The sequence below is a fragment of the Triturus cristatus genome, chromosome 8 (assembly GCF_964204655.1).
Source record: "Triturus cristatus chromosome 8, aTriCri1.1, whole genome shotgun sequence".
Classification (NCBI taxonomy): Eukaryota; Metazoa; Chordata; class Amphibia; order Caudata; family Salamandridae; genus Triturus; species Triturus cristatus.
The window spans coordinates 800735109-800759151 of NC_140591.1; the positions used below are offsets into that span (position 1 = coordinate 800735109).

At 43.0% G+C, this 24043-nt stretch overlaps 1 protein-coding gene across 1 annotated transcript in view; it reads left to right on the forward strand.

Annotated features, from left to right (window-relative positions):
* DHRSX (dehydrogenase/reductase X-linked) overlaps positions 1-24043 on the forward strand; it is a 916006-nt gene that overhangs the window by 674742 nt on the left and 217221 nt on the right. Inside the window, exon 5 of the mRNA XM_085622243.1 lies at positions 17747-17954. Within this exon, the coding sequence (XP_085478369.1) occupies positions 17747-17954 (208 nt within the window). The remainder of the gene's footprint in view (positions 1-17746; positions 17955-24043) is intronic.

The following is a 24043-nucleotide window of genomic DNA, read 5'->3' on the forward strand; positions in this document are numbered from 1 at the left end:
GCAGTGTTGAGCAGAGGAAACAGAGGCCACATTCTTATCCCAAGTAAAGAGAAGCTGGGGGTCATCAGTGTAAGCCACAACCTTAGCCCCAAGGTCCTGTGCTAGATACACCAGAGGGGTTAACGTAAATGTTAAAAAGAAGGGGGCTAAGGGAGGACCTCTGGGGGACTCCAGTGGTCACTAACTGGGGAGAAGAAGAGGACGGTGGAAGCCAGATCTGCTGAGCCCGTCCTTCCAAGAAGGACCTGAGCCAGCCCCAAACAGTGCATGACACACCGATCTCGGTTAGACGCGTGAGGAGGAGAGAGTGCGCGACCGTGTCGAACACTGCCGACAGGTCGAGCAAAATAAATGCAGCCCTCCCGCCGGCGTCCAGACACTCCCCAATTGCCTCCAAGACCTCCATCAGGGCAGACTCAGCCGCTTCCTTAGTGGGGCATCGCTTTCTTATTTCAGAACTCGCATTGTGGTTTCAGCGGCCACTGAAACACAAAGCGAATAATGAGCCATACAACTGATATATGACTGACAAATAACATCTTGAGATCTGCTCCATTCTCTCAACTATTTGGACCGACAATTGACCAGTACTAAGGATAGTTAGGTCTCACTTATCCTGGTACATGTATTAAAAGAAGTAGGACAAAACACATTTTTACCATTGTTGCACATGTAAATACTGGTCACTATTTTTGGACTTTACAATTTGCTATTTCTTTGATTCTTGGTATTTTTGCACTGTATAAAAAAGTTTGCATGCATTATACAAAAGTTTGCAAGTATTACACACAAGTATAAATTTGTACAGTATGATATGATCATGTAATTTTGTGTATGTGACTTTAGAAAAAAGCCGAAACGAAAAATTGAAGTAAATTACGTTTTGATGAATACATAAGACACTGTTTGTATGAATTTTATTGCACGTTATGAAAAGGTTTTGCATGTCTTCTCTCCAGTAGAAGTGTATTTTGAAACCATTCCAGCTCACATTGAGAGTAGTTACAAAGGTAAAGAACGTAGACCCTCGTTATTGAGAATTGAAACGATCTATGGTCCAAGAGGTACCCTTTCTTTGCAATACTTACCTCATTCCAGCCTCTTTGGTCCTAAATAGAATCACTCCCCTTGAGTTTGAGGAATTCTCCCAGTAGCATGGCGCGCTGATGAAGCGGAGCGGGGCCCGCACCGGTCAGTGACCACGGGTCCAATTCCAGTAGTTTCCGCACACCCCAGATTTTTGGGCAATACAAACACCTCTGATGTACACTTTAAAGGCCTCACACATGGTGCCGTAGCGAGGTACCGAACCAGTATTGATCTGAAAGTATTCTAGAATCATGTCTTGCACTTTGCTCCTAAAAATGGTATCCAGAAGTGCTTCAGTAGGGAAGCGCCAGGCCACAGACGGACGCACAACGGTAGGCAAAACAAGTGACAGTAAAACAGGCGAGTGGTCCGTGAGAGTACTTGGCAGTTGGTCGACTTCCTGTATATTAATAAGCAAATCAGGGGTAACATACCATCAATCAATGCGCGACCAGCTACCGTGTGGCGCCGAGTAAAATGAATTCCCCCGATCAGCCGGGCACCAGTGCCACCAGGCATCCGCCAGCAGGTGTGTGTGTATTAATGTCAGGAGCTCCCTCGAGGATCATGGTTTAGTGTTGTGCCCAGTGCCCGTGGTGTCCACCCAAGACTGTAGAGTAAGGTAAAGTCCCCACCAAATATTATAGAGTCGATTGGTATGGCTGTGATGAGGGTTGAGATGCCAGCGAGGAAGTCCCTAGCATCCACATAAGGGGCGTAGGGGCGTAGACATTAATAAAAAGTAGTCGCTGTACACCAATAGATCCTGCACCAGGAGATAGCGGCCCTCTGGGTCTTTGATCACAGTCTGAGTAATGAAAGGGAGTGTTTTACGAATCAGTATACAGACTCCCCGGGAATAGGTACTATACCCATCGGAAAAATGATTGTCCCCACAGGCGGCTGCAAATCTATTGTCTGAGTGTGGGGCATAGTGGGTCTCCTGCAACAATGCAACATGTATATTATGCCTGGTTAGGTATGCAAGCTCCTGTCAACCCTTATGCAGGTTTGATAACCCTCTGACATTCCATGTCATGCATCACAATTCAAGCCCTCCAGGCCGCTCCCTGTCCCCACCACTACAGGTGTATTGCTATGCAGATCAGGGTGACAATATGGTTATGTTTGGATACCCTGATGTAGGTACTGTCCATGACCTGTGCGCCGAAAAACAAAAAAGGAAAACCAGAAGACGCTCCCATCCACCCCCCACCCACATCTGATATCCACTCAACCTATATCCGGTGAATCCCAAGACAGTCCAAGTTAACAAAACAAACAAAGCGAAGAAAAAGCCCCGCACCGAGTGCGAGTCGTAGGAGGTCTCCTAGGGGGACAGCAACGCCCTGAGCGAGCTATGAATTATGATAACAATACATCAACAGTTATATGTAGCCGCAGGCATGTAGAAATAAAATAACAGCTGTGTCACTAGTGGAAGACAAGAAAAGGCATCACATCGGCCAAGTTGTTGAATGTGTCTGAGTTTGTGTCAAAGTCAATGTTACCTCATGGGAGCGGAAAGCACCCGTCACTCATCCCATACCCACAGTCCATGCATGCATCTATTTTCCAGGGGAGGCAGGTGTGCCCGATTTATGGCGTTTCCAGTGATCTGCCACCTCCGCCGGTGTGTCGAAAACGAAGGTTTACCGCTAAGCTGTATGTGTAGGCATACCGGATACAACATAGCGTAGCCGACATTTTCGCTTCTCAAAGTGCACTTGATGTCTTGGAACTTGCGCCTGGCCTCCTGCACCATAGGCGTGAAGTCCACGTAGAACGAGAGAGTAATTCCCTGGAATTGTAGGTTTTCCATCTCCCGAGCCTTCCTCAGCACGGTGTCTCTGTCCTGGTAAATCAGCAGTCGCTCAATGACAAGCCGGGGAGGCGCACCAGGAGCAGACCTGGGGGCCAGGGAGCGGTGAGCATGCTCCACCGAAAATGTGGTTGAAAAACTATCTATGCCAAAGATATCAGCCAGAACCCGCTCCCCAAATGCTGCCATAGGACCAGTGTTGGTGGATTCCCGCGGTTCGCAAATTATTGCGGCACGATCTCGCTTCGAGATCCTCCGCCTTTGCTGCTGTCGTCTTTAGAAGGCGCTCAACGCACTCTAGGCATTTGTTCATTGCAGCATCCGTGTCCTTTGTCTCAAAAATGCGCCTCTCAGCATCATCTATGCGGGCCTCATGTTGCTCCAGGCGGCCGTGCATGCCATCCATCCTCGCCCCCAGCTCATCGAAACGCGCATCTATGGCCTTAAACCCAGCACGCAATTCAGCCATAATGGCGGCGGTTCCCTCCGCCTTAGCACCACTCGCAACCGGGGGATCATTGCGATCAGGAGGGTCCTCCTGCGGTCCATCATCTCCACCATCCTTCCTTGGGGTTTTAGAGGCCTCAAAGGTGAGCTGCCTCTGTTTAGGATCACTCCGACCCATACTGCTTGATTGGTTGAAATGGCAGGGTAGCGAAACAGGTATCAAATCTGGGCAATATCTTGAGGCACAGGGCAGGGGGAAGGCTACAGCAATTTAGGATTAACCAAGGTCCAGAGCATAGCTTGCAGGTGCCTCCGTCACCTCGCCACGCAGGCCACCCCAAACTCAGGGGCAACAATTCTTCAGGGTGCTAATCACTGCACACATCGTCGAATTCAGCGACCAACGGAAGCAGGGGGGTTCATATCACTGTATCACTTCGGGGTTAGTCTCCATAAAAGTCAGGTGCTGCCCCCAATGTGTGATGGCCATCCGGCCACAGCCACGATCAATGCAGTCCCCCGCTCTGGTCAAAGGCGCTCATGCAACTCATGGGAGGAAGGGAGGGGCCCGCACCCCAGCGCAAAGCTCACCACCTCATCAGATGCCAAATCCAGTAAGCGCAGATCCCTCTCAGTCATGTTGTTATAGGCCGCAGCTCCCCAGACTGTATTTGTTCTTGCGGCCACTCCCGGGACCGGTAGCATTGTGGCCTGGCTCCTTCTAATGGCCTACCTCATCAGTGGTGTCACAGTCTCCAGTTTGCAGCTTGTCAAAGTCCCCTAGAACGGTCATGCAGCCTGCCTCCCAAAGCCTGTGAAAGTCCTCCAAAGTACTTCTGCAGCCTGCCCCCTACAACTCACCAACTCCATCAGCATCATGACATCCGCCATCCTGCAGCCCGTGAAACAACACCAGAGCAGTGTTGTGTCGGGACTCCTACCAGTGGCGTAAAGAAACTTGAGGAGCCCGTCTGTAAAGTACATGGAGGGGGCCCTCGACGCTCCGGACCGAGTCAGGAGCTCTCAGGCTAGAGGCTCCTGCATAGTGCTGGAGGGGGCCCGCTGGAGCTTGGGGACCCCCCACACCACAGTGGTTGCGGGGGGCTAATGTTACACCACTGACTCCGCCCACCTGCTTTTACGTCATCGGCTTCAGTTCAGTTATCCTGTGAGCTCACTGCCAACCTAAACCCCATTAGCCCACCAAAGTGGTTTTACAAACTGTTTTCTCCTTGCTGTTCCCGCTCCTACCCAGCAGGTTCGTCATAGTGACCCGCTCGCAGTCTGCTGGGAGTGCCTGGTGTAAAAGCCAAAATGAATTACATCCCACAAAATGAATTGTAATAGTCAGAGCTACCAAAAAAACAGAGGGTGTGGTACTGCTTCAGCAGCAACTTTCGTACCTAAAAGTTCAAATTTTTTAAAAAACATCAACCCACAGTCCAGGGACATTAACATGCCTAAGAGAATTGAAAATGAAACACTTACCGACACAAAATGCTAGCGATAATAGAATAACAACTGGCTGTGCATTGTGAGATGAAAGCTTAAAAAATGTCTACGACTTTAGCATCATCACAGTAAGAAAATGAAGGAACTCAGAAAAAAAAGTGCTTCGACATGAAATTGTTTGGAAAATTACTTAAAACACGTATCAGGAAAAAACAAACAAAAGATATACGACTAAAATGTATCATACATCTTAACACAACAAAACTGAGACGCATACAAACCAACAGCAACAGGAGGAGTAAGACAGGATTGATATGACCTTTGGAAGCAAATTTCATCAATGCCAATGAATCACAGCACCTGCAGAACAGGCTTCTGCATATTTTTAAATTAACAGAACAGAATAACTTATATAAAATAATCTGTCTCTGTCAATTAGACACGATTGCAGTACCCATCTTGTAACATCAGTATGGTCTAAAATGATAAATAAAAAACGTGATGGCAGAAAAAGGCAAAAATAAATCTAATTTAAGTGTGCAATATACTTTATTCGGCTGGACAGGAAGCTGAAGGAGCTTTTATTAATGAATGACTTTGCAAGATATCGCCATGTCTCATTTTGATGCATTTTCGAATGCCTATCCTCATCACAAAGATTGATGAGATGACTTCAAGTTCTCTTCTAAAGATATCTGTACGCTTTTATGACGCGATCCTTAAAGGAACATATCCAACAGGAAAGGAAAATGTGCTTTGGCGTCCTGGATGGTTGCAGGGCAGCACTTGTCAACCAGCATTTTCTTTTTGAAATAATGGTATTGATACAGAGTAAAACTGTTCTAGATCATCAAGAATGTCACTCGTGAATTAGTTCAATGTAAGCCTCACATTCTTCAATTTTCCAAGGGCAATAGACTTGAACTTGAAACTTGAGAACTTGAAGAGCAGTAGGGGGTTGGATTGGGATGCAGATGTTTTTTATAGCTGCACAAATGCCTTTGTTACACATTCACTTTTGAAGCTTCGTGCAAACAACCATCTTCACTTTTTGCCCCACTTTTTGCAGTCAAATAACACAGATACAAATACAAAGAATTCTAATATAGAGCATACTACTATCTCATTTGAAATGGAATATTTATTTCATTTGCCTGTTTGAGGTATTGCCAGACTTCTACCCCAAGCATCTCCCAAAAGGTGTTCCAGAGTATCAGTACTTGTCCCTGGTTTGTCACAGTTTATATCATCCCTCGATAGACATTACATCATCCTTAAGTTTCTTCTATAATCCCTTTGCATACAACAACCTCATATCTTGCTCCTTCCCATCCATTGCAGCATCTAAGACTGCCTTAACCCCTTTGGCTCATAATGTTGCTTTAGTGCCAAATGTGTATCCCTCCAAAGTCCCAGTTTCCATTGCACCTGAAAGGAGATCCATCCCATCTCCTTTCACCCTGATTTCATCACTACCTCCATCTGGGAATACTGTACAGTGGTGCATGAGTGATGTCTGAGAATTTTTATCACCTCTTTCACTACTGTGGAATCAGATGCACAACATTCACCCCCAATACTTTCCATGCTATATTAAAATTATTAAGAGGGTCGATACGTGGGATGGGGACTTTCTAAGTCTTAATAAGACTGAGTCCAAGCCAATCAAATAAACGTATGCATGAGAGTTCCGATTTAAATCTTATGGGGTTATTTAAAATTAAGATCATTGCAAAAGGTGTTTAGTTAATCAACAGCAATCAATGTCTCAATCGTAAATCAAAATCAAATAGGAGGACCAACATAAGGTATACTTCCAAAGAAAACAAGAAGCCAGAACTAAGTATAGATGAAATGACAGAGTGGCATAGAGTCTGCACAGTTATGGGGGCAAAGAACGTCTGGTACATATTCCAAAAATATAATTTGTATATGGTTTTGGACTGGAAAGCACTCAAATTCAGTGGTGAGATGTGACATAACAGTGTTGAACTAGCAATTTAGTATTATAATAAGCCAATTCATATTCCAATTCATAAGATACATTAAATAAGGTAAATTTAGAAACATCTACTTCTTCTGCGCGTTAATGGAAAAGATGTGAATAGCAAAGGATGTAACATAATATTTATATAGTACGGAAATACAATAGACAGTTCAACTACTAAATGTTCCTTAAGAAAGGCGAGCATTCTGGATTTGAAATCCTTGTAAGCTATGCAAGTTAATACAATTGATGAATACAGGGACCAAGGGTTAGGCTTCTATTTCACCAATTTTCTGAAAAGGAAAAGCACACAGATAAACTCATACGCCTAAAAAGCTTGTTCAGATTTCTTTATGTGAATCCAAATAGATGTCAGTGCAAGCTGGCGGCAGCCTAGTCATACCATGTGAAGCTCATCCGAAGCAAGCATTATTTTTCAAATTAATTAAAACACTCTGACATCACCAAAACCCTAATCATCTCAAGGACTAACCAATAAACTGCCTTCCTTTGCAGTGGTCTCCAAGGTCCGCCCGACTACTTGTTTCAGCTGCTAGATAATGAACAGAACGTTGTCCGTCAGACACTATATAATCAATTCATTTCACCCAGACATTGGCTACCCTAAACAAAGGAGAGTGACTCAAAGTGTATGAGTAGGAAATCATTACATTTCTTACCATTGTGCTTCCCTCATTCCTTGACATTGATCCCCCTTTCTAGTAGAATCAGTATTGCTTGTGTCCATCTTAACAGTTCTGATCATGAAACTTCTTGCCGCACTGTTCTGTAACACTTTTACCCTTGACATTAGATCACCAATATAGGGAAAATCAGTCTTTTATGAGTGTTTTACTTGAAGGTTTGCTTGTTATGGACCTGGATTGTGTAGGCTCTGTTAAACTGGTGAAGTGTATACCTAAACCTATAACATCTGATTGAGTACACCGAGACCCCCCATCTGCATGCCATAAAAGTAATTTGCACAAATAAAAATGATTGGCTAATATAGAATTTTACTTTGTGTAGCACGACTTTGACTTTTACAAAGGATATTATACTCTACCTTTTAAACATACGGCTTAAATTTTCTACCTGGTAACTGCTGGTTAACTTGTCTTCCCATGAAGTATGAGAAATTAGTTTTATTCAAACTCCTCTCATATCCAGGATAGTAGTGAACAGGTGTGAATGAGACCACAGCTAGTCAATCATCATACTCCATGGTGGAGATGGCAGATGCTTCAAGGAGCATGCTTTACTTTGATCATGCCCGGGTGCGGCTGGAGGAGTGGGCTTTGTATAGGGTTATGAAACAAAGAATCCGAATCGTAGACAATGGTTTATTTTGCCATTTTAGAAAATGCTTAAATGTTGTGTTGTGGGTGAGGCTCCCAGTGTAAATCACAATTACTCAATCCCCATGCTACAAAAGACAGGTATAGATTGATTTCTATTATGGAATTAAGCCAAACACTAGTGTGCCAATCTTAGAAAGCACTCCTTCCATCACATGCATCTCAGAGTGCTGTAGGAATCTGAGAAAAAAACCAGAAGAAGGCTGCTGTTCGAAGAGCTCCTGTCAGCCTTGTAAAGGACTGAGGACTCTTTTTCCTTAAATGTTTGACCCTCAACGCTACTATTAAAGTCAGACAGTTCGACCGCATGCTGATCCACAGGGAGAAGATTATCCATTAAATATTTCCAAGAAGAACCAGGAATTCTGTCTGTGGTCTTGACTGGGGGGTGGAGAATAGCATTTGAACCCATGACAGGTGTTGAAGGAGCTGTCCCTGAAAGTTTGGAGACGTTAGACCACCAATAAAGAAGATACAGAGTTTTTATTACAAATGTCAAAAGAGTGAACTTATAAACATTTTCACCTCTGAGGGATTGTAAGAAGGTTCCAAGGACACCCAATAATGGTACACCCTTAGTAGGAGAGAGACCTCTTGAAGGTGTCTCCCCTTGTGGAGCCCTATCCAATCACAGTTCAAAGCCTTTGCCCACTTGCAGATTTCAACCTCCAGAAATGGTTCTATTTGAGAAAAAGAGGAAACGGTGGGGTAACCCCAATGATGAAGAACACTCTGCAGCTATGATTTCAAGGTCTGTCCGGCTTGTTGCTTTTTGCAGCACTATTTGGAGTAGCAATGGAACCACAGAACCAGCATATCCAACCTTGTGGATCCCACCTCCACTGCAGCTCACGAGCTTACCCTTCTGGTGGAATCTGACCTTCCAGAAAATCATTGACTGATGAAAAACAGGACCATAGATAACCTTGTTCCATCATGACTCTACTTTAGAAGCTATATGGGATAAGGTAAAAGGTCCCCATAAGACAATATGCACCTTTTTGATTTCCATTGTTCTCTGTGGTCTCTTTTGCTATTTTTCTTAACCCAACAAATTCTGATTATCACTATCAGTTAAAGTTGCTTTCGTGTCTTTTTGGTCTTAAATTGTGTTATTTTTAGCTAACCTACTTAGGGAATTGTAACCTGTTTATTGCTTAACTTTAAAGTTGTTTTGGTGTTGCTGTTTATGTATTACACACCCATTTCTTGAATAAGGCCTAGATTAACTGCGTTGAAGCTCAGCCACAGCTCATATTAAGACTGTGGCTCCTCAGACTATGGTCTAATAACTGGCTGGGCCCAACTCTCACCCTTAAGCCTTACCTGCTCAGCTGTGAAGCTGGGATAAGCCTATATCCAGCAGCAAGCACAATAGTTCTGTACTACAGCAAATAATCTCATAACTGTGGCTTCAAATCCTGGTAGAATCTTTCATTTCTCAAAAGGATTGTCCACAGATTTGTATATGTACAACATCTATTTAATTTGCAAACTATTAGCCACCAACAGACTGAACTGTTGTAAAGTGTTTATTCCAATGCATTTTATTTTTTGTTGTAATGTTCTGTTTTCGACTAAATACAAATAGACAAATACAAATGTCTGTATGGATCAAAAAACCTGGGTCTTCCATCTTTGTATAAGGAGATATTGTATTCAATCTGGAAGACACTTCTGTCATATTTTCAGTGCACACCAACATCGATGCCTACTTTATTTAAATATTAATCTAATGAAATCAGTAGCTGATATATTGTTCAGAGCCACACTTGATCATAAATGACCTAATACAAGTGCCCATAACTCACCAAGATGCATTTGTAACCAAATATTGTCTCAGATCCATGCTTCTTAACTGCAGGTCAGCAGCAAATGATCCTGCTGACATTTCAGATCTCATTCTTGCACAAGACCTTGATCTCCTAATCTTAACAGGAACTTGGCTCAATTACACTTTATCTCCTATCCTGGGCACTCTAGTGCCACCCAACCATGACTACATCAGACTAGATAGATCTGGAAAAGCTGGTGGTGCCCTTGCATGCATCTACTGCTCGAAGCTTACCTTGAAACAATCACAAACTATGCCAGCGACCTCCTGCGAATACCTAAGTATTGAAATATGGAGTAAGGACAAAATAGTTTATAAACTCCACATGATTTACCACAACTTGGGAAATAACTTTTATTTCATCAAACAATTGATGGAGACCATCTCCTCTATCTCGGATCTGCACACCAACCATAGCTTCCCTGGGGAGCTCAACATACACTGGAATGACTCAAATGACCCCATACTGAAACATTTAAGGCCTTCCTCATGAACCTTAACCATACTCAGTCATGTAATGGACCAACACACAATAGAGGCACTGTCCTAATTTTAATCATCGTTAAGGACAATGCCATTCAACTGGAATCCATAACACCTTGTGATTGATCTGACCACTACCAAATCGCCTTCATCATCTTGGTTAAGGTGTTGACTAGAAAAGGCCAATTGTTTAAACTCATACAAAGGTCAAGAGACTTGAGAAATATAATGTAACTTATTTTAGCAAGAGTATCCTTCCTCCACCCTCAAGCATGAAGAAGATCTTACAGAGTGTTACACGCAATCCATGTCAGATATTATTGACACAATTGCTCCGAAGAAACTAAAAAGATTACCTTTCTAGACTCTCCAAACCCTGGTTCAATGGCTGCCTAAATGAGGAAAAGTGTAACTTACGGCTTTCAGAAAGATCATGGAGAATATCTCCCTCCATTGCTCATCTCAAACACCTGAGGGCATCAAGAAGCTCAATAAACACATCTGTGGTTCCAAAGCAGAATACTTTACGGCACAACTAGACAAGGCCAAAAACATAACCCCTATTTGAAATTGTTTAACAACAAGCAGTCTCCAAATCTAACCATCACTCAGTAGACACTGGGTCTTTGCCTAGCGATGAGGAATGTTTTGTTTATTTCATTGAAAAGACAAGAAGGATTGAATCTGAGTTGCGACTTTCCTCCCAGCTGCTGCCAACTCTGGTTCAGCCCAGCATCCTATCAATACATCCCCATGTTTGTTCCAAAACTATTGGCTATACTTCAAAAAACAACACCTGGAATTCCTTCAAAATCCTGGATGAAGCAGAGTTACTCAAAACATTAGCTTCTATAAAACCCTCTAACCACTTTAATGGTCTGCCAGTGGCAGTGTATCCATAGGTGCGCCAGGGTGTTGCCCCCTCTCCACCAGCTGTCTCCTGTAAAATATATTATTTTTTTCCAGTTTTAAAGTGAATTTAATTATATTCCTGCTTGGTAGTGACTTCTATCCCCACGGTGACATGCAAGCTGACCCTGCACGTGCACCTTGCCATTTCACAAGGCATTATGGATGGCCCATGAAAGGCAGACATGTGGTTACCTTAGGTGAGGACAACAGCAATAATAGAGTGGTATAAAGGAGTTGAAGAAAGAGTGCAATGTTTAGCAAGATGAGCTTCTCAGATTTTCAGAGACTTATATTAACCGCGCAAAAGAAGGACGTGAGCATATGCAATATATATATCACATTAGCAGGGAACGTAGCTGTACTGGGACGCATTAAAGCAATTATCCCACTATTGACTATGAGGGCTAACCACCCTTGCAACATCTGTACCCACTGCAGCTACAACAGCCGGAGTACCACCACTGCTTCCTCCTTACCCAGCAGAGCTGATACCAGAGCTGCCACCACTGCTATGGCCACTGTTGCCACTACTGCTGTTCCACAGTTGTCCCCCTAGCACTGTGGCTATTGGTGTGGTTCCCTCTGCTTCTACCCCTGTGGAGTTCACGGAAATGAGTGAAAAGGTAGCAAGCCACTTACAGCCTTAGAACGTCTTTCCCCATCACCCAGGAGCATGATGATGAAGACAATGTGCCTGGAGTCAGCAACTCCCAGTCTGCCTTCGCAGACATCAAGAGCACCCTGAGAGGGCAGTTTAGGGTGATGCAGTGGTAGGCCAGGTCGGCACACCACCACCGGGAGGCGGAAAAGCACCAAATATTCCAACCGGCTGATGGCATCCTCACTGACTGAGACCCTGCAGATTGCAGAATGTCAGCTGGTAACCATGTCGGCCTTTGAAATACTGACTAGCTTCTGCATGCGCCAGGAAGTGTCCCACTTTTAGATAAAGAAAGTACACATATGCAATACATGTGAAGTCCAGCAATTTTATCTTCCAGGCTTCTTTCCCTAAAAAATCTCCCCATAGTTTCTTTTCTTTCGGGAAGCAGGAGCAAGGGTGCCTAAGCAGGGTTGTTAACAGTTGTCTTGGCAATGTGGAAGTGGCCCTGAGTTGTACTTGAGTGGAAGTGTTTCCAAACTTCATTATCATAAAAAATAGTTGTCAGATGTTGTAGGCCAGAGCTCAACGAGCAGAACATTTAGGGCAGAGGGGAAGAAAAGCTGCACTAATGTGTTGCCAGCCATCTTACAAAATGTACTCCTCCTTTCCCCAAACTGCTAATTCTAGTATACATTTTTATAAAGGACTTCACACCCCAGATAGACCGCAAAGGTCTCCTTGAGCAGATGTCATTGTGGTATTTTTGGGCGAGTTTCTTTTGGGTGGGCGGCCATGATAAATTGCAGGCTCTCCGTAACATATTGGACGTGATGTTTAAAATCTCAGGAGGACCCCGAAAACCCTTTAAGGATGTGGAGTTTGGCATGTGCTTTTGCCCCATCAACTTCAAAGTTCACCAGCCACCTCTGTGATCTGCTGTCTTCTAAGCTTGTCAAACAGCTTATACCTTCCATTCATCCTCTCTGGTCCAAGAATTTCAATGCTTCTCTCTCTCAGGACATGTTTCCTGACTGCTTAAAGTTAGGACAGGTCACCCCAATTCTGGTCACCCCAATTTAAAAAAAAATGAATGCGGACAAGTATGACCTCAACAACTACCACCTCGTATCCAGTATCATAACACTTGCAAAACTATTAGAGAAAGTAGTAACCCTGCGACTATGCAACCACTTCAAAAAGTTTGAACTCCTGGTTTCAGATTGGGTCATAGCACTGAAATGTCCCTAACACACATTGGTGTGAGAATGTTAGACCAGAATGTACCCTGCTTGCTTATACTTCTTGATCTCTCCTTGGCCTTCGATACGGTCAACCATGACAGTATGATTGACCTTCTTGAGAAGAGTATGGGGCTATCGGGTCCCATTTTAAACTGGGTTGCCTCTTTTATACATAAGAGAGCACAAAGATCCAAAGTCAATCAAACCCTATCTGACACAACTCTGGTCATAATGGGAATGCCTCAATAATCCTCACTCTCACCCAAGTTAGTCAGTCTGCTCATGGAATCTCTTACCGAACTTCTGAAGCTCTCAAACATTCAGTACCACATGTACGCTGATGACACAACTTTATCTATTAATTTCCTCACAAGAAGACATCAAATTGCTCAACTGCACCTTACCAAATAGTAGACACAGCTGACCCACAGTCATCTGATGCTTAACACTCACAAAACTGAGTTCCTCCTTCTCGCCCACCATAACCGCTTGGCTCCTGTTGAAGAACAGCTTAAAGAACTCACTGCCCTAAACTGCATCCCTCACATTATCGACTCCACTAGATCATTAGATTTTACATTAGACAAAAACCTAAATATGCAAGATCATAACAGTGCAACCACTAAGGTAGCCCACTTCCATCTGAACACACTAAGGAAAATCAAGCCCTTCTTGCCTCCAGATGATTTTCAACTAGCAGTCCAAGACCTAGTAATCTCCCGACTAGATTACGGGAGTGCTACTCTCGCAGGCTTACCTAAGGTAAAGCTGGTTCAACTAAGGGTCACACTGAACTAAGATGCTAGGCTCATCACAGGAAACAGAAGATCTGACCACATTAATCCAGCTCTAGACCATCTAAACTGACTCCTGTTCGAAGCAAGAAACCATTTGAAGATAGCTTGCATGATACATAAAGCTCTTTATCACAAAACCCCTATTTACTTGTTCCAAAAAACTCAAACTATCTGGTGGGACACAGTCCTTGAGAGGCACCAACTCCCTGTTGTTGAAACCTCAGAAGTTTGTGGAAGTCCAGCATATAAACATTAATCCAGTGTTCTTGTGTTCCTACTATCGGGTAACTAGGGCTTAGTACATTTCTCAGAGATCTACCTCTTCGAAAAAGAAACAGCCGGTCTGGTGTTAATAAAACTCTTCAATGGTATGTCTGCCTGGAGAATATGCCACTATTTTCTCATGCTGCTTCTCAATCTACGGGATAGTGTAATATATTCCGTAATGAGGCGAGTATCGTCTGTCCTTGTATTTCCCTTCCTTCCTGGTGTGTCTTTTAAAGAATCATGTCTGTTTATTTTTGTAATCCTATTCTTTGCTTTAGCCAATGTGATTGAGTACAATCCAATTGCATATTAAATCTTCACGAATGACACTTAATTAAGGGGTCACCAGCTGTGTTATGAAATGTAATAATTACATATGGGGCCATTATCTTTTTTTTTATAGCCCTGACAAATTCGCGGGTGTATCCCAAACATCTACGAAACATGTGTTGGCTCTGTGGCTAAGAAAACGTAAAATCGAAGTAATGTTTTGTGATTTTCTTGAATGTTGTCATAAGGAAGTTAGCTTATTGGTAAAATATAATTGCGAGAGCTTTAGTACACATGACCCTAGGTTTCTTGATCATTTGAAGACCCTAGGGACCCTTGGGTCCATATAGGCAGGCTTCGGACACACTCCCTTGACAGTGTTATTCTTCTGGGCCACTATGAGGTACCCCTCTCTCCATACTCAGCAGCTGGGCTTCTTCTCCTCAAGCAGGCAGCCCCTGCTGGAGAAGGCACTACCGTCTCCCCTCTCAGCAGGCAAGTAGGCTCCCAGGTCTGAAGCAGACCCACATCTTCGCCAGCTAGATGTGCAGAATTCAGGCAATGTCCCCTCGGCCCTGGGAGACTGGCTATCACTGATACTAGCCTTGGATTATAGCAGTGGTTGGTGTGATTCTTTTTCATAGCTTCATCTTCTTTCTGCAGTTCAGACATTTATTTGTGCAAGTTGATGGCTCTTGCACAGAAAGTGATGATGCTGGTTCCAAGCCAGAGTACCCATGGCATGAGTACAGAAATAGGCCGTTTACGATGCCTTAGGAAACGGCTCAGACCCTCGGGTGGAGATGGTCCTACGGCATCATAAGCAGCAGTTTCGATTCATTTCCGACCTACCCATTTGGATGGAGTCTGTCGGAAATTAATCCAAACTGGATTTCCGAATGTCTTCCGATGGGCTCAGGGAGCCCATCTGCCATTTGGAAAGCCTTCTGTAATCCCAAGGGCGTCTCTTTCTGCCCGAGGGATTACAATATTGGATTCTGACAGCCTTTCTGTGCTGGAAGTTGACTTTTGGGGCCCCAGCAGGGCCCCCATGGGTGCAAGGCCTCCGGATGGTGCACCCCTGTTGATCCTTGCACCCCATGGGAGGCACCCCAAGGTGCCTGCCACGGGGCACAGGGATGAACTGCACCTCTTTTCTTTACAATGAGAGCATGAATTACTGTCGGAATGCATGCTCCCATTGTAAAGAATCGGACTGCGACCGAACAGTGTTTGGTCGCATCCTAATTGCTGGGTTGGGACCGCCGACAGGAGGTTGTTCGGTCCCAGTACTCAATCGATGTCGGACATACTCAGGTCCGTCCGACATCGAAATGGGGTCCTAAGCGTGAAGATCTGCATCTGGTTGTCGTCAGCCTTCCTGGAGGGGCAGTGAACAACAAACGGCCCAGACCCTGCTTAGAATCTTCCCACCCTCTAACAACAGAATCTGGTGATTCATCACATTTCCCTACCAGTATCCAAAGTGTATATTTTTGGCATTTCCCACTGGACGGTGTCACACTAAGTGCTTGATTTCATCAGTGATGTCATCAATGATGTCATCAGTGATGTTATCAATGATGTCATTAACATGTAATGAGTAATGTAATGTGAGGTAATAAAAGCAGAGCATGGCTGGGATGCAAGTTATAGTTAACTTAGTATACTATAATTTCAGGGTTTTTGTATTTTAAAACAATAATTGTTATATTTTATAAGTCCTAATTATAACGTCACTTTAACCTTTGGTTTTTTCAGTGAATTTGTAGGCTTTTTTTCATGCAAAGTAAAGGAGTGAAATGTTGATTTTGGAGTCTTTTGCTTTAAAAATCGGTTTTCTTCAAAGTGCAGTGAACAATGGGCACTGATTAGAATTATATTAGTTAAGTGTACCATATGTTGTTAAACATATGGACAATAGTGAGCGGCCTGTGGATGAAAGTGATTCTTGTGACAGCAGATGTCAACACATAATTATGGCTCTATTATATTTGCCATATAATTTGCAGAAGTTGCATATTTCACAAAAAAAGTTGTTTTTAGTTCAAGTGGATTGAAATAAGACTGCATAAGAATGTGCTGCATGAATAGCTTGTTTTTGCTATGTAATGTTGATAACTTTGGTTTGGGAGCTATCATTGTGAAGCTCAGATCAGTATTTCATAGGGAACCGTGAAATATTTTCCATAAATCCCAGTTTCTTGTAATGCGCAACGTTTGTTTAAAGTTATACATCTTCTAGCTAATCTGCAATGAATATGTATGCAAATTCAATTTTCACAACAAATACGTTTCTATCAGGGGTGTTCTCTTTCTCCATGCAAATATCCCTCTGTGATTTGGGTCCTGTCAGCCAAAACATATAGTAATCCGAATTGCCATTATGCACCATTTGCATTCATTTTAACAGACCTGTTTTCTTTGGCACTTTGTTCTTTATATAGGTGCATTGGCACTTTATAGATCATGTTCTGTTTTAGAGCAGAGTTGAATTTTATATGAGATTTCTTTTTTTAACCCTTGTAATGTGCTTTGCCTTTGTTTTGTTTCTGTGATATGTTTGTTTGTTGCGTACAGGTTTCTACTGTAATTTTTGCAATATGTCTTGTTTTTTTTATTATTATGTTTTTGTTTGATTTGTAAAGGTTTTTAATAATCATACAATAAAATATTACCTTCTAGCCAGTTGAAGTAATGTATTGCATTTTGGCAGCAATTATTTAGTACTAATCCAAAGCGGGCAATTGCACAAGGCCCCCACCTTCCAAGGACACCTCTGGGAAAGTGATCTTTCTCTTTAATTCTCTTTCTTTCTCTCTCTACTTCTCTTTTTCACCTGCCAATTACTTAATCTCATTCTTTCTCCCTCTCTCTGTGTACCTCTACCCCATACCTTGTCTTTTTCTACCCAGGGCCCAGGCAATACATATTTTGGTTGTTTTATGTATCCTCATTTCTAAAAGTTTACTGCAAAATTCAGTATTATTTAACATCATGTTCACTTTGAATAAGCAGAAAATGGGCAATCAAATTCAAAGTTTTTCTGAACAGAGGTTCCAAAATTGGTCTTGCTGAGGACCCAAAAGATGACACTGATCAAGTATAATATTTGCGTTTGTGCTCCTTACACCATTAATACTTTTTACTGTTGGGTTGAGTTTGTGCTTGTTTGTATTACAGCTGGTGTGATGCTGGTTCCAGAAAGAAAGACAGTGGACGGGTTTGAGGAGCATTTTGGCTTGAACTATCTGGGCCACTTCCTTCTGACCAATCTCCTCTTGAGCTCCCTTAAGGAGGCGGGGACACGCAGCCACCACGCTAGAATTGTCACTGTCTCATCCGCCACGCATTATGTGGGAGAACTGAATCTTGAGGATCTACAGAAAAGGTACATAGATTCCAGATTGTGTCCTTTGTGATGCACTGCTACCTAAACTGTCTTTGTCTAAGTTTTTGTTGCCGGTGTAACACCAAAACGAGTAAATCGAACCTGTCCATATTAAATCTAGATTTTGGACTGGGGCGAAAAATGAAGGAAATTGAATTTAGTATATATATATATTTTTTATAAATATTTTTATTTGCATTTTCAAACAAAACAATAAGCATGTCACAGTCAGTCATAGTCGTGCGATAACAAGTACATACTATCCACATCTTAAGATACACCACCTCCTCCCCCCTCGGTCCGGACAGAACTGCGGTTTCCAAATAAATATCCCATCCTCAAAGTCTGACCCGTGTCCCTATTCTTATCATGGTTTGGTATTAGGAAGTGGAAAAATACAGTTTTCTCTCCATTTAAAATGTGGGTAATGAAACTGGGTTTTAGGTATACTCAGCTTGCAGTATTGCTGTTTAGGGTAAGCATAAATAGTATAAAACTGGATTGTATCGTTTGTTTCACTTCTGTATTATTGATTTATTTTGTTTAAATATATTAATGCACGCACTAAATATTTTTAAAAGTAGAAGACGGGTGTACCCTTTCTTTAGATCTCTCACAGTCTATTTCGTTTGTGCTTGCCTAGGTGCTGCAAGCATGTTAATGTGGTATGGGCAGCACTTTAAACAGGCGGGTACTTACTGGTACTGAGTACTGGCCCTAATTATTGCCCCTAGAGTGCCATGTAGAGTACCGGTACCCATGGGAACAGCATGGGAGGCTCAATAGTTTTGGCAGGTGCAATTGCCTCCAATATTGATTGAGACTGTTAGATGGGAGAATAATTGCGCACTGCTCAGGCAGCTGAGCACCAGCATGGATCAGTGGCGTAGCAAGGTCAGGTGGTACCCGGTGCGGAAAATGTCTTGTCACCCCTGACTTGACAAAATGGCAAAATTATGTGTTTAAAACACATATTTTGCCATTTTGTCACCCCCCTCAGCGATATCTTGTCACCCCCAGCTTGACAAAATGGCTAAAATATGTGTTTATAACACATATATTTTTATTTTGTTACTCCGCTCAGTGAGGTCACCCCGGGGAGGCCCGCATCCACCGCACCCCCCTTCCTATGCCACTGGCGTGGATTTGCACTGAGTGGCAGAATCTCATTTGCTTTTTCATCATGTCCTCTGCAACCCCAGCACAGACATTTTATGTCAGAGCTAAGACGGCCGGGCAAACAAAAATGCGCACTTAGAAGTGCACAAACTAGTCCTCCCCCCACCTATTACCCCAGCCCCGCCCCGCCCCTCCCTACACCCGCTGGCTCAGTCAGCTGGTGAAAAATAAAACGATGATAGAATATAGTTTTATTTTTCACCTGCAGTCTCTAAGTCAGTTGTGCAACGCTCTTCGCCATTGCGGAGGAGCTACCCCTGTAGTTAAGTAGTCAATACTCATTGCGTCTGATCTGCAGCACATTGAAACGTTATACAGCTGGAAAAACTCATTCATACATCCATTTTTTGGAGTAAAATGTAGCCAAGAAGTCTTGGATGTGTTCTCGAAGGGCACGAAAACCACAGTGTGGCGGACTGTTCCCCTGAAAAGCATCAACCTAGTAATCTTAAAAACCTTTCTACTTTTAGCCAATAGCCAATCAAGCCTAATTTACTCTAAAGTGCTTATTTTACATTTACAGTATTGCATCATTTTATTTAAAAATAAAATAGCATTTAATTTAGACATTGAATCAATTTTAAATACTAACTGTTTTTACAGATACTGAATGCAGAAAGACAGGGAGATGATGCATGTTGTCTAAGATCACACAAAGTCGTCACGTATGGAAGCCATGATTAGATTCAAAAAGATACCTCTTCCATTTTCCTATCACTAAAGAGAATTTTATTTCTATCCTGATAATTAAATTAATGACCAATATTATATTGCTTTCCTTTCTTTTGTTAGAAGAAAGACCTATTTGATTTCTGCCTATTTCAACTAGGGACGCTAAAAGGTTTAGTATTTGGATTATTATGAAAGGGTTTGGTTCTCCAGCTACTTCTTCAAAAAACAATGTATTTATGAGCACTTGGAAAAACGTCTTATGGTTGATGTACTTCTTCTGCACAGATAAATCACAGAATACATTTTGCTTCTCATTGGACACGTTTTAGCATTTACAGTACATCTGCACAGAAAGCTTCACAGCGTAGAGATGGAAATGCCCTTTGATGTTCAAGTTGTCACCTGTAGATAAAATGAGACTAGGGTTTCAATGTCAGCCTGCCCCCCTTTGCAAATTTCCTGGGCAAACCACCTTTACGTTCCACCTAATTCAAATTCCTAGTTCCCAAAGATGAGCCTAGATGAACCCTAATCATCAATATAGGGATTCCATAAAAAACAGTGAACACATTTTATAACACGAGTGGTTCGACTTGTGAAATCAAAAGCAACAGAGAAAATTGAATACATTTGGAATATTGTGATCAGTAATCTCCTGCTTCTTGGGATATACTGGGTAAAGGAACATTGGGCAGGAGATCTTTAAGGGAGTAAGAAAGAAAGAAGCTTGTGCTCCTGGACATGATGGTTGACTTAGGAACCACACACCATCCAGGGATCATGACTCAATAGGGCTCTATATTGGGCTTTCAACGAGTGCGTCTTTGAATCACTTTACCATTGCCTTTTGTAAAAAATCTAATGTCAGTCAAAAGGATGCCTTAATTTTATGATTCTCAAAACTAGGTCTAGGATAGAAGACCAGAAAAATGATCCTTTACGTCAAAGTGCAAGCAAATTGTAGCCTAGCTTCCATCTTGCAAAATGTGGAGAACAATTGGGGTGTGCTTGGTTTTGACTTGAGATGAAGCACACCCCAATGGTCTGAAATGCTTGCCTCATCGCTGCCTTTATAGATATTTTTAGTGGCAATTTTGATGACATATGTACCATTTCTCAAAACTGTCTTAAGGCAGATGACAGACTATTATACACCTGGGATGACGTTTCATGAGAGGACTGAAATATTTCACTAGAATGTGTTTAGAACCTAATGTGGATTAGGACTCTCCCACCATACTAAAAACACACGTGTAGGGTGGAGAAAGCTGGCCGATCGCTAAAATTCAGGTTCTGAGCTCCACCACTTTCAAAGATCACCAAGCCCCTGCTACTGCACAGCTATCAGGTCTCGTTAAATGCCCGCATGCTGGTCAGTCCCGCTTTACTCATCCCACTCAGTTTGGTGAGTACCAGCATTTCTATTTTCCCCATTTGAAGCACTGAACATGGGCCGCAGAACTTTATTTTTTCTCCATTCCCTAATATCCAAGAAGCAGTAACCGTCCAAATTGATTTGTTTCCCAATTTTACACCGTTACAAAATTGATGTATACAGTATCTGTGGCCCATGGTGGTGCCTGGCACTGCGAACTGTTCGTTATCGTCAGCGATCACAACCGTAGCTACCACTGGTGCAGCAGGTGCAGTGGCACCGGGGCCCGGAGCCGTGAAGGGGCCATTGAACCCTGGCAATGCTGTATTCTACTAACCCAACAGCAGTCAAAGGAGCTATGGGGCATATTATCAAGACAGGCGATAAAATTATCGCCGCTTTAGCGGCAGAAAACTGCCGCTAAAACGGCGATAATTGGCTTGATAATATGCTCTATGGAATTCCAATTGAAGCTCAGGTTAGGTGTCCTTCACATCTAACATGGGCTTCAATTGGAATTCCATAGAGCATATTATCAAGCCCATTATCGCCGTTTTAGCGGCAGTTTTCTGCCTCCAAAGCGGCGATAATTTTATCGCATGTCTTGATAATATGCCCCTATATTGCTTACTCGCACCAGTGCCCATTGCATCCTTGTCGCTCCTGTCAGAGATGAGGCCGAAGTTGCTGAGGTGAAGGCTTTTGAGACCCAGTACCTTTTGACCTGGTGTCATCCCTGTGATCGTGAGGTGACCTGGCAACATCTAGCTGAATTCCTCGGTGGGACGCCCCACCTTTCTTCGGGGAACAGTATCTGTGCAGAGTTCCCACGAACACTGTTCAATTAGTAATGCTTTCTGCGGGGCTTCGCGCGGAAGCTGCAACGTTTATTTACAAAGGTCTCGCAATCTCAGTAAAATATGATGAACGCACAAAGGTTTAGAGCCAAGAAAGGTCGCAGCTTAAATTAACTCAAACGCCTCCTAATTTCTGTGCTATAAAAACAGCGCGCTGAGTGCTGACCTTTTAATTAGGCCTGCCAGGAGGCGTTTGCGAGCAGTTCACAGGAAATGCCTCAAAGGGATTTTTGGTGCTTTTAATCCGAAAGGACATGAGCAGGACTCTGACAGCATTATAATTAATGATGGGGGATATATATATTTGCTATTTCATATTTGTGACAGTGCGGTGTAAATTATAGCACTGATGTTTCTCAGGGGGGGGGGGGGGCTCAACATCATGAAAGCAATTGTGCGCAGTTTACAAGTTTCAGCGACCGACAAACGGCACTTTAAGGCAAACCGTTAGTTTAAAAATACGCGCTTTGTTTTAGTCCGATTTACAATATCCTGACTTTATATATAGTACAAAGCCGGGAGTTCCACCTTTTTCGTGTTACGTTTTTGATTTGTGGATTGTTAATTTCAAGTACCAACTCACGCCCTGGTCACTTCACAACAAAATGCTAATGTGCAAAACGGAGGTGACCCCAATCAAATTTTAGCTCCAACTCATATAAATTAGCAGGTAGGGAAGCTGTCAGTCAAGTGTCGCGATGACATTTGGTGTGACATGTCTTGGCCTAAGTAACCCGAGATGCCACCTCCTGCTTTTCAGACATTCTGTGCAAAAATGTATCCGCTCCAAAGTATACAGTACATGGCATGTGCATATATGTATGTAAGTATATATGTGATTTATGTCTTGCAAATCTAGCTACACAGATGAAGAGTGCTGTTCAAAGAATCAGTTATTGCAATAAGGGTGAGGGCAGGTGTAAGGCTTTGGAAGGCAGCAGTAACCTATATAGATGAAGGGGAGGGAATTTAATTTAGGGAAGTGATGTCGTAGCTCTAGCTACTGTTTTCTTAATTTCAAGCTTCATCGGTACATTAGTTCTCAATTCCATCGTATCTGAAAAAGATATGTTTAACTGGCCAAATGAAAACTTGGGGGGGGGCAGATTTACAGGCATATTGTGACACTTTTGCGCCGCCGTTGCGTCACTTTTGTGACGTGGCAGAGACATAAAAAATGGAGCCATTTTACAGTGTGATGCATCTAGGGAGATGCGTCACGTTGTAAAGCCCTGTGTCACATTATACCTGCGTCAGATATAATGTATTCAGGGCAGGTGTTCCCACGCAGGAAAGCCTTGTGGAAGTTACGCAGTGAAATTTACAAGATTTCACTGCGCCCCTTCTAGGACGCCACTGCGTCAAAACCTTACGCTTGCTTGAAGCAGGCGTAAGGAGTGACGCAGTGTAGTGAGAATAGGCCTCAGCATGCATTGCTGGAGTTGTGTTGTGCATGTGACACGCCTCCAGCAATGTGTGAATTTGGCGCCAACAGATGCGTCAGAATTTCTGATGCATCTGTCAGTCCTTGCGCCATGGTATGCCGTATTGTAAATACGGCGCATCCATGGTGGCTCAAGCGTTTCGCAGGCTGGTGCAGGGAAACTAACGCATCTCTACAGATGCGTCAGTTTCTTGTAAATATGCCCCTAGGTTTCTTAAAAATCCTATCAGGTGCCCTGAGCCAGCCAGCAATTCATTCACAACATAGTCTGTCAGTGAATCAGTTGTAGATCTATTAGCAAAAGAGTCCAAGTGAGAAGTCGCCCCAAGGACATTATGGTAAGCACTGGTATGTGGGGCAAAGCTTGCACAGGAAAGGTCTTTTTAAGATAAATCCCCTTTCTCCTTTAAAATGAGTAGTTTGCCATGATGCAAAAACTCAACTGCATACATAGAAGTTCGAGGTACCTTAGTGTCAGATCTTCAACAGATTGTGAAATGCCTTTTTCCTAATGCGTTGTACGCTCTTTGTGGGCTCTCTCCGACTGATGTTGTTTAAACAA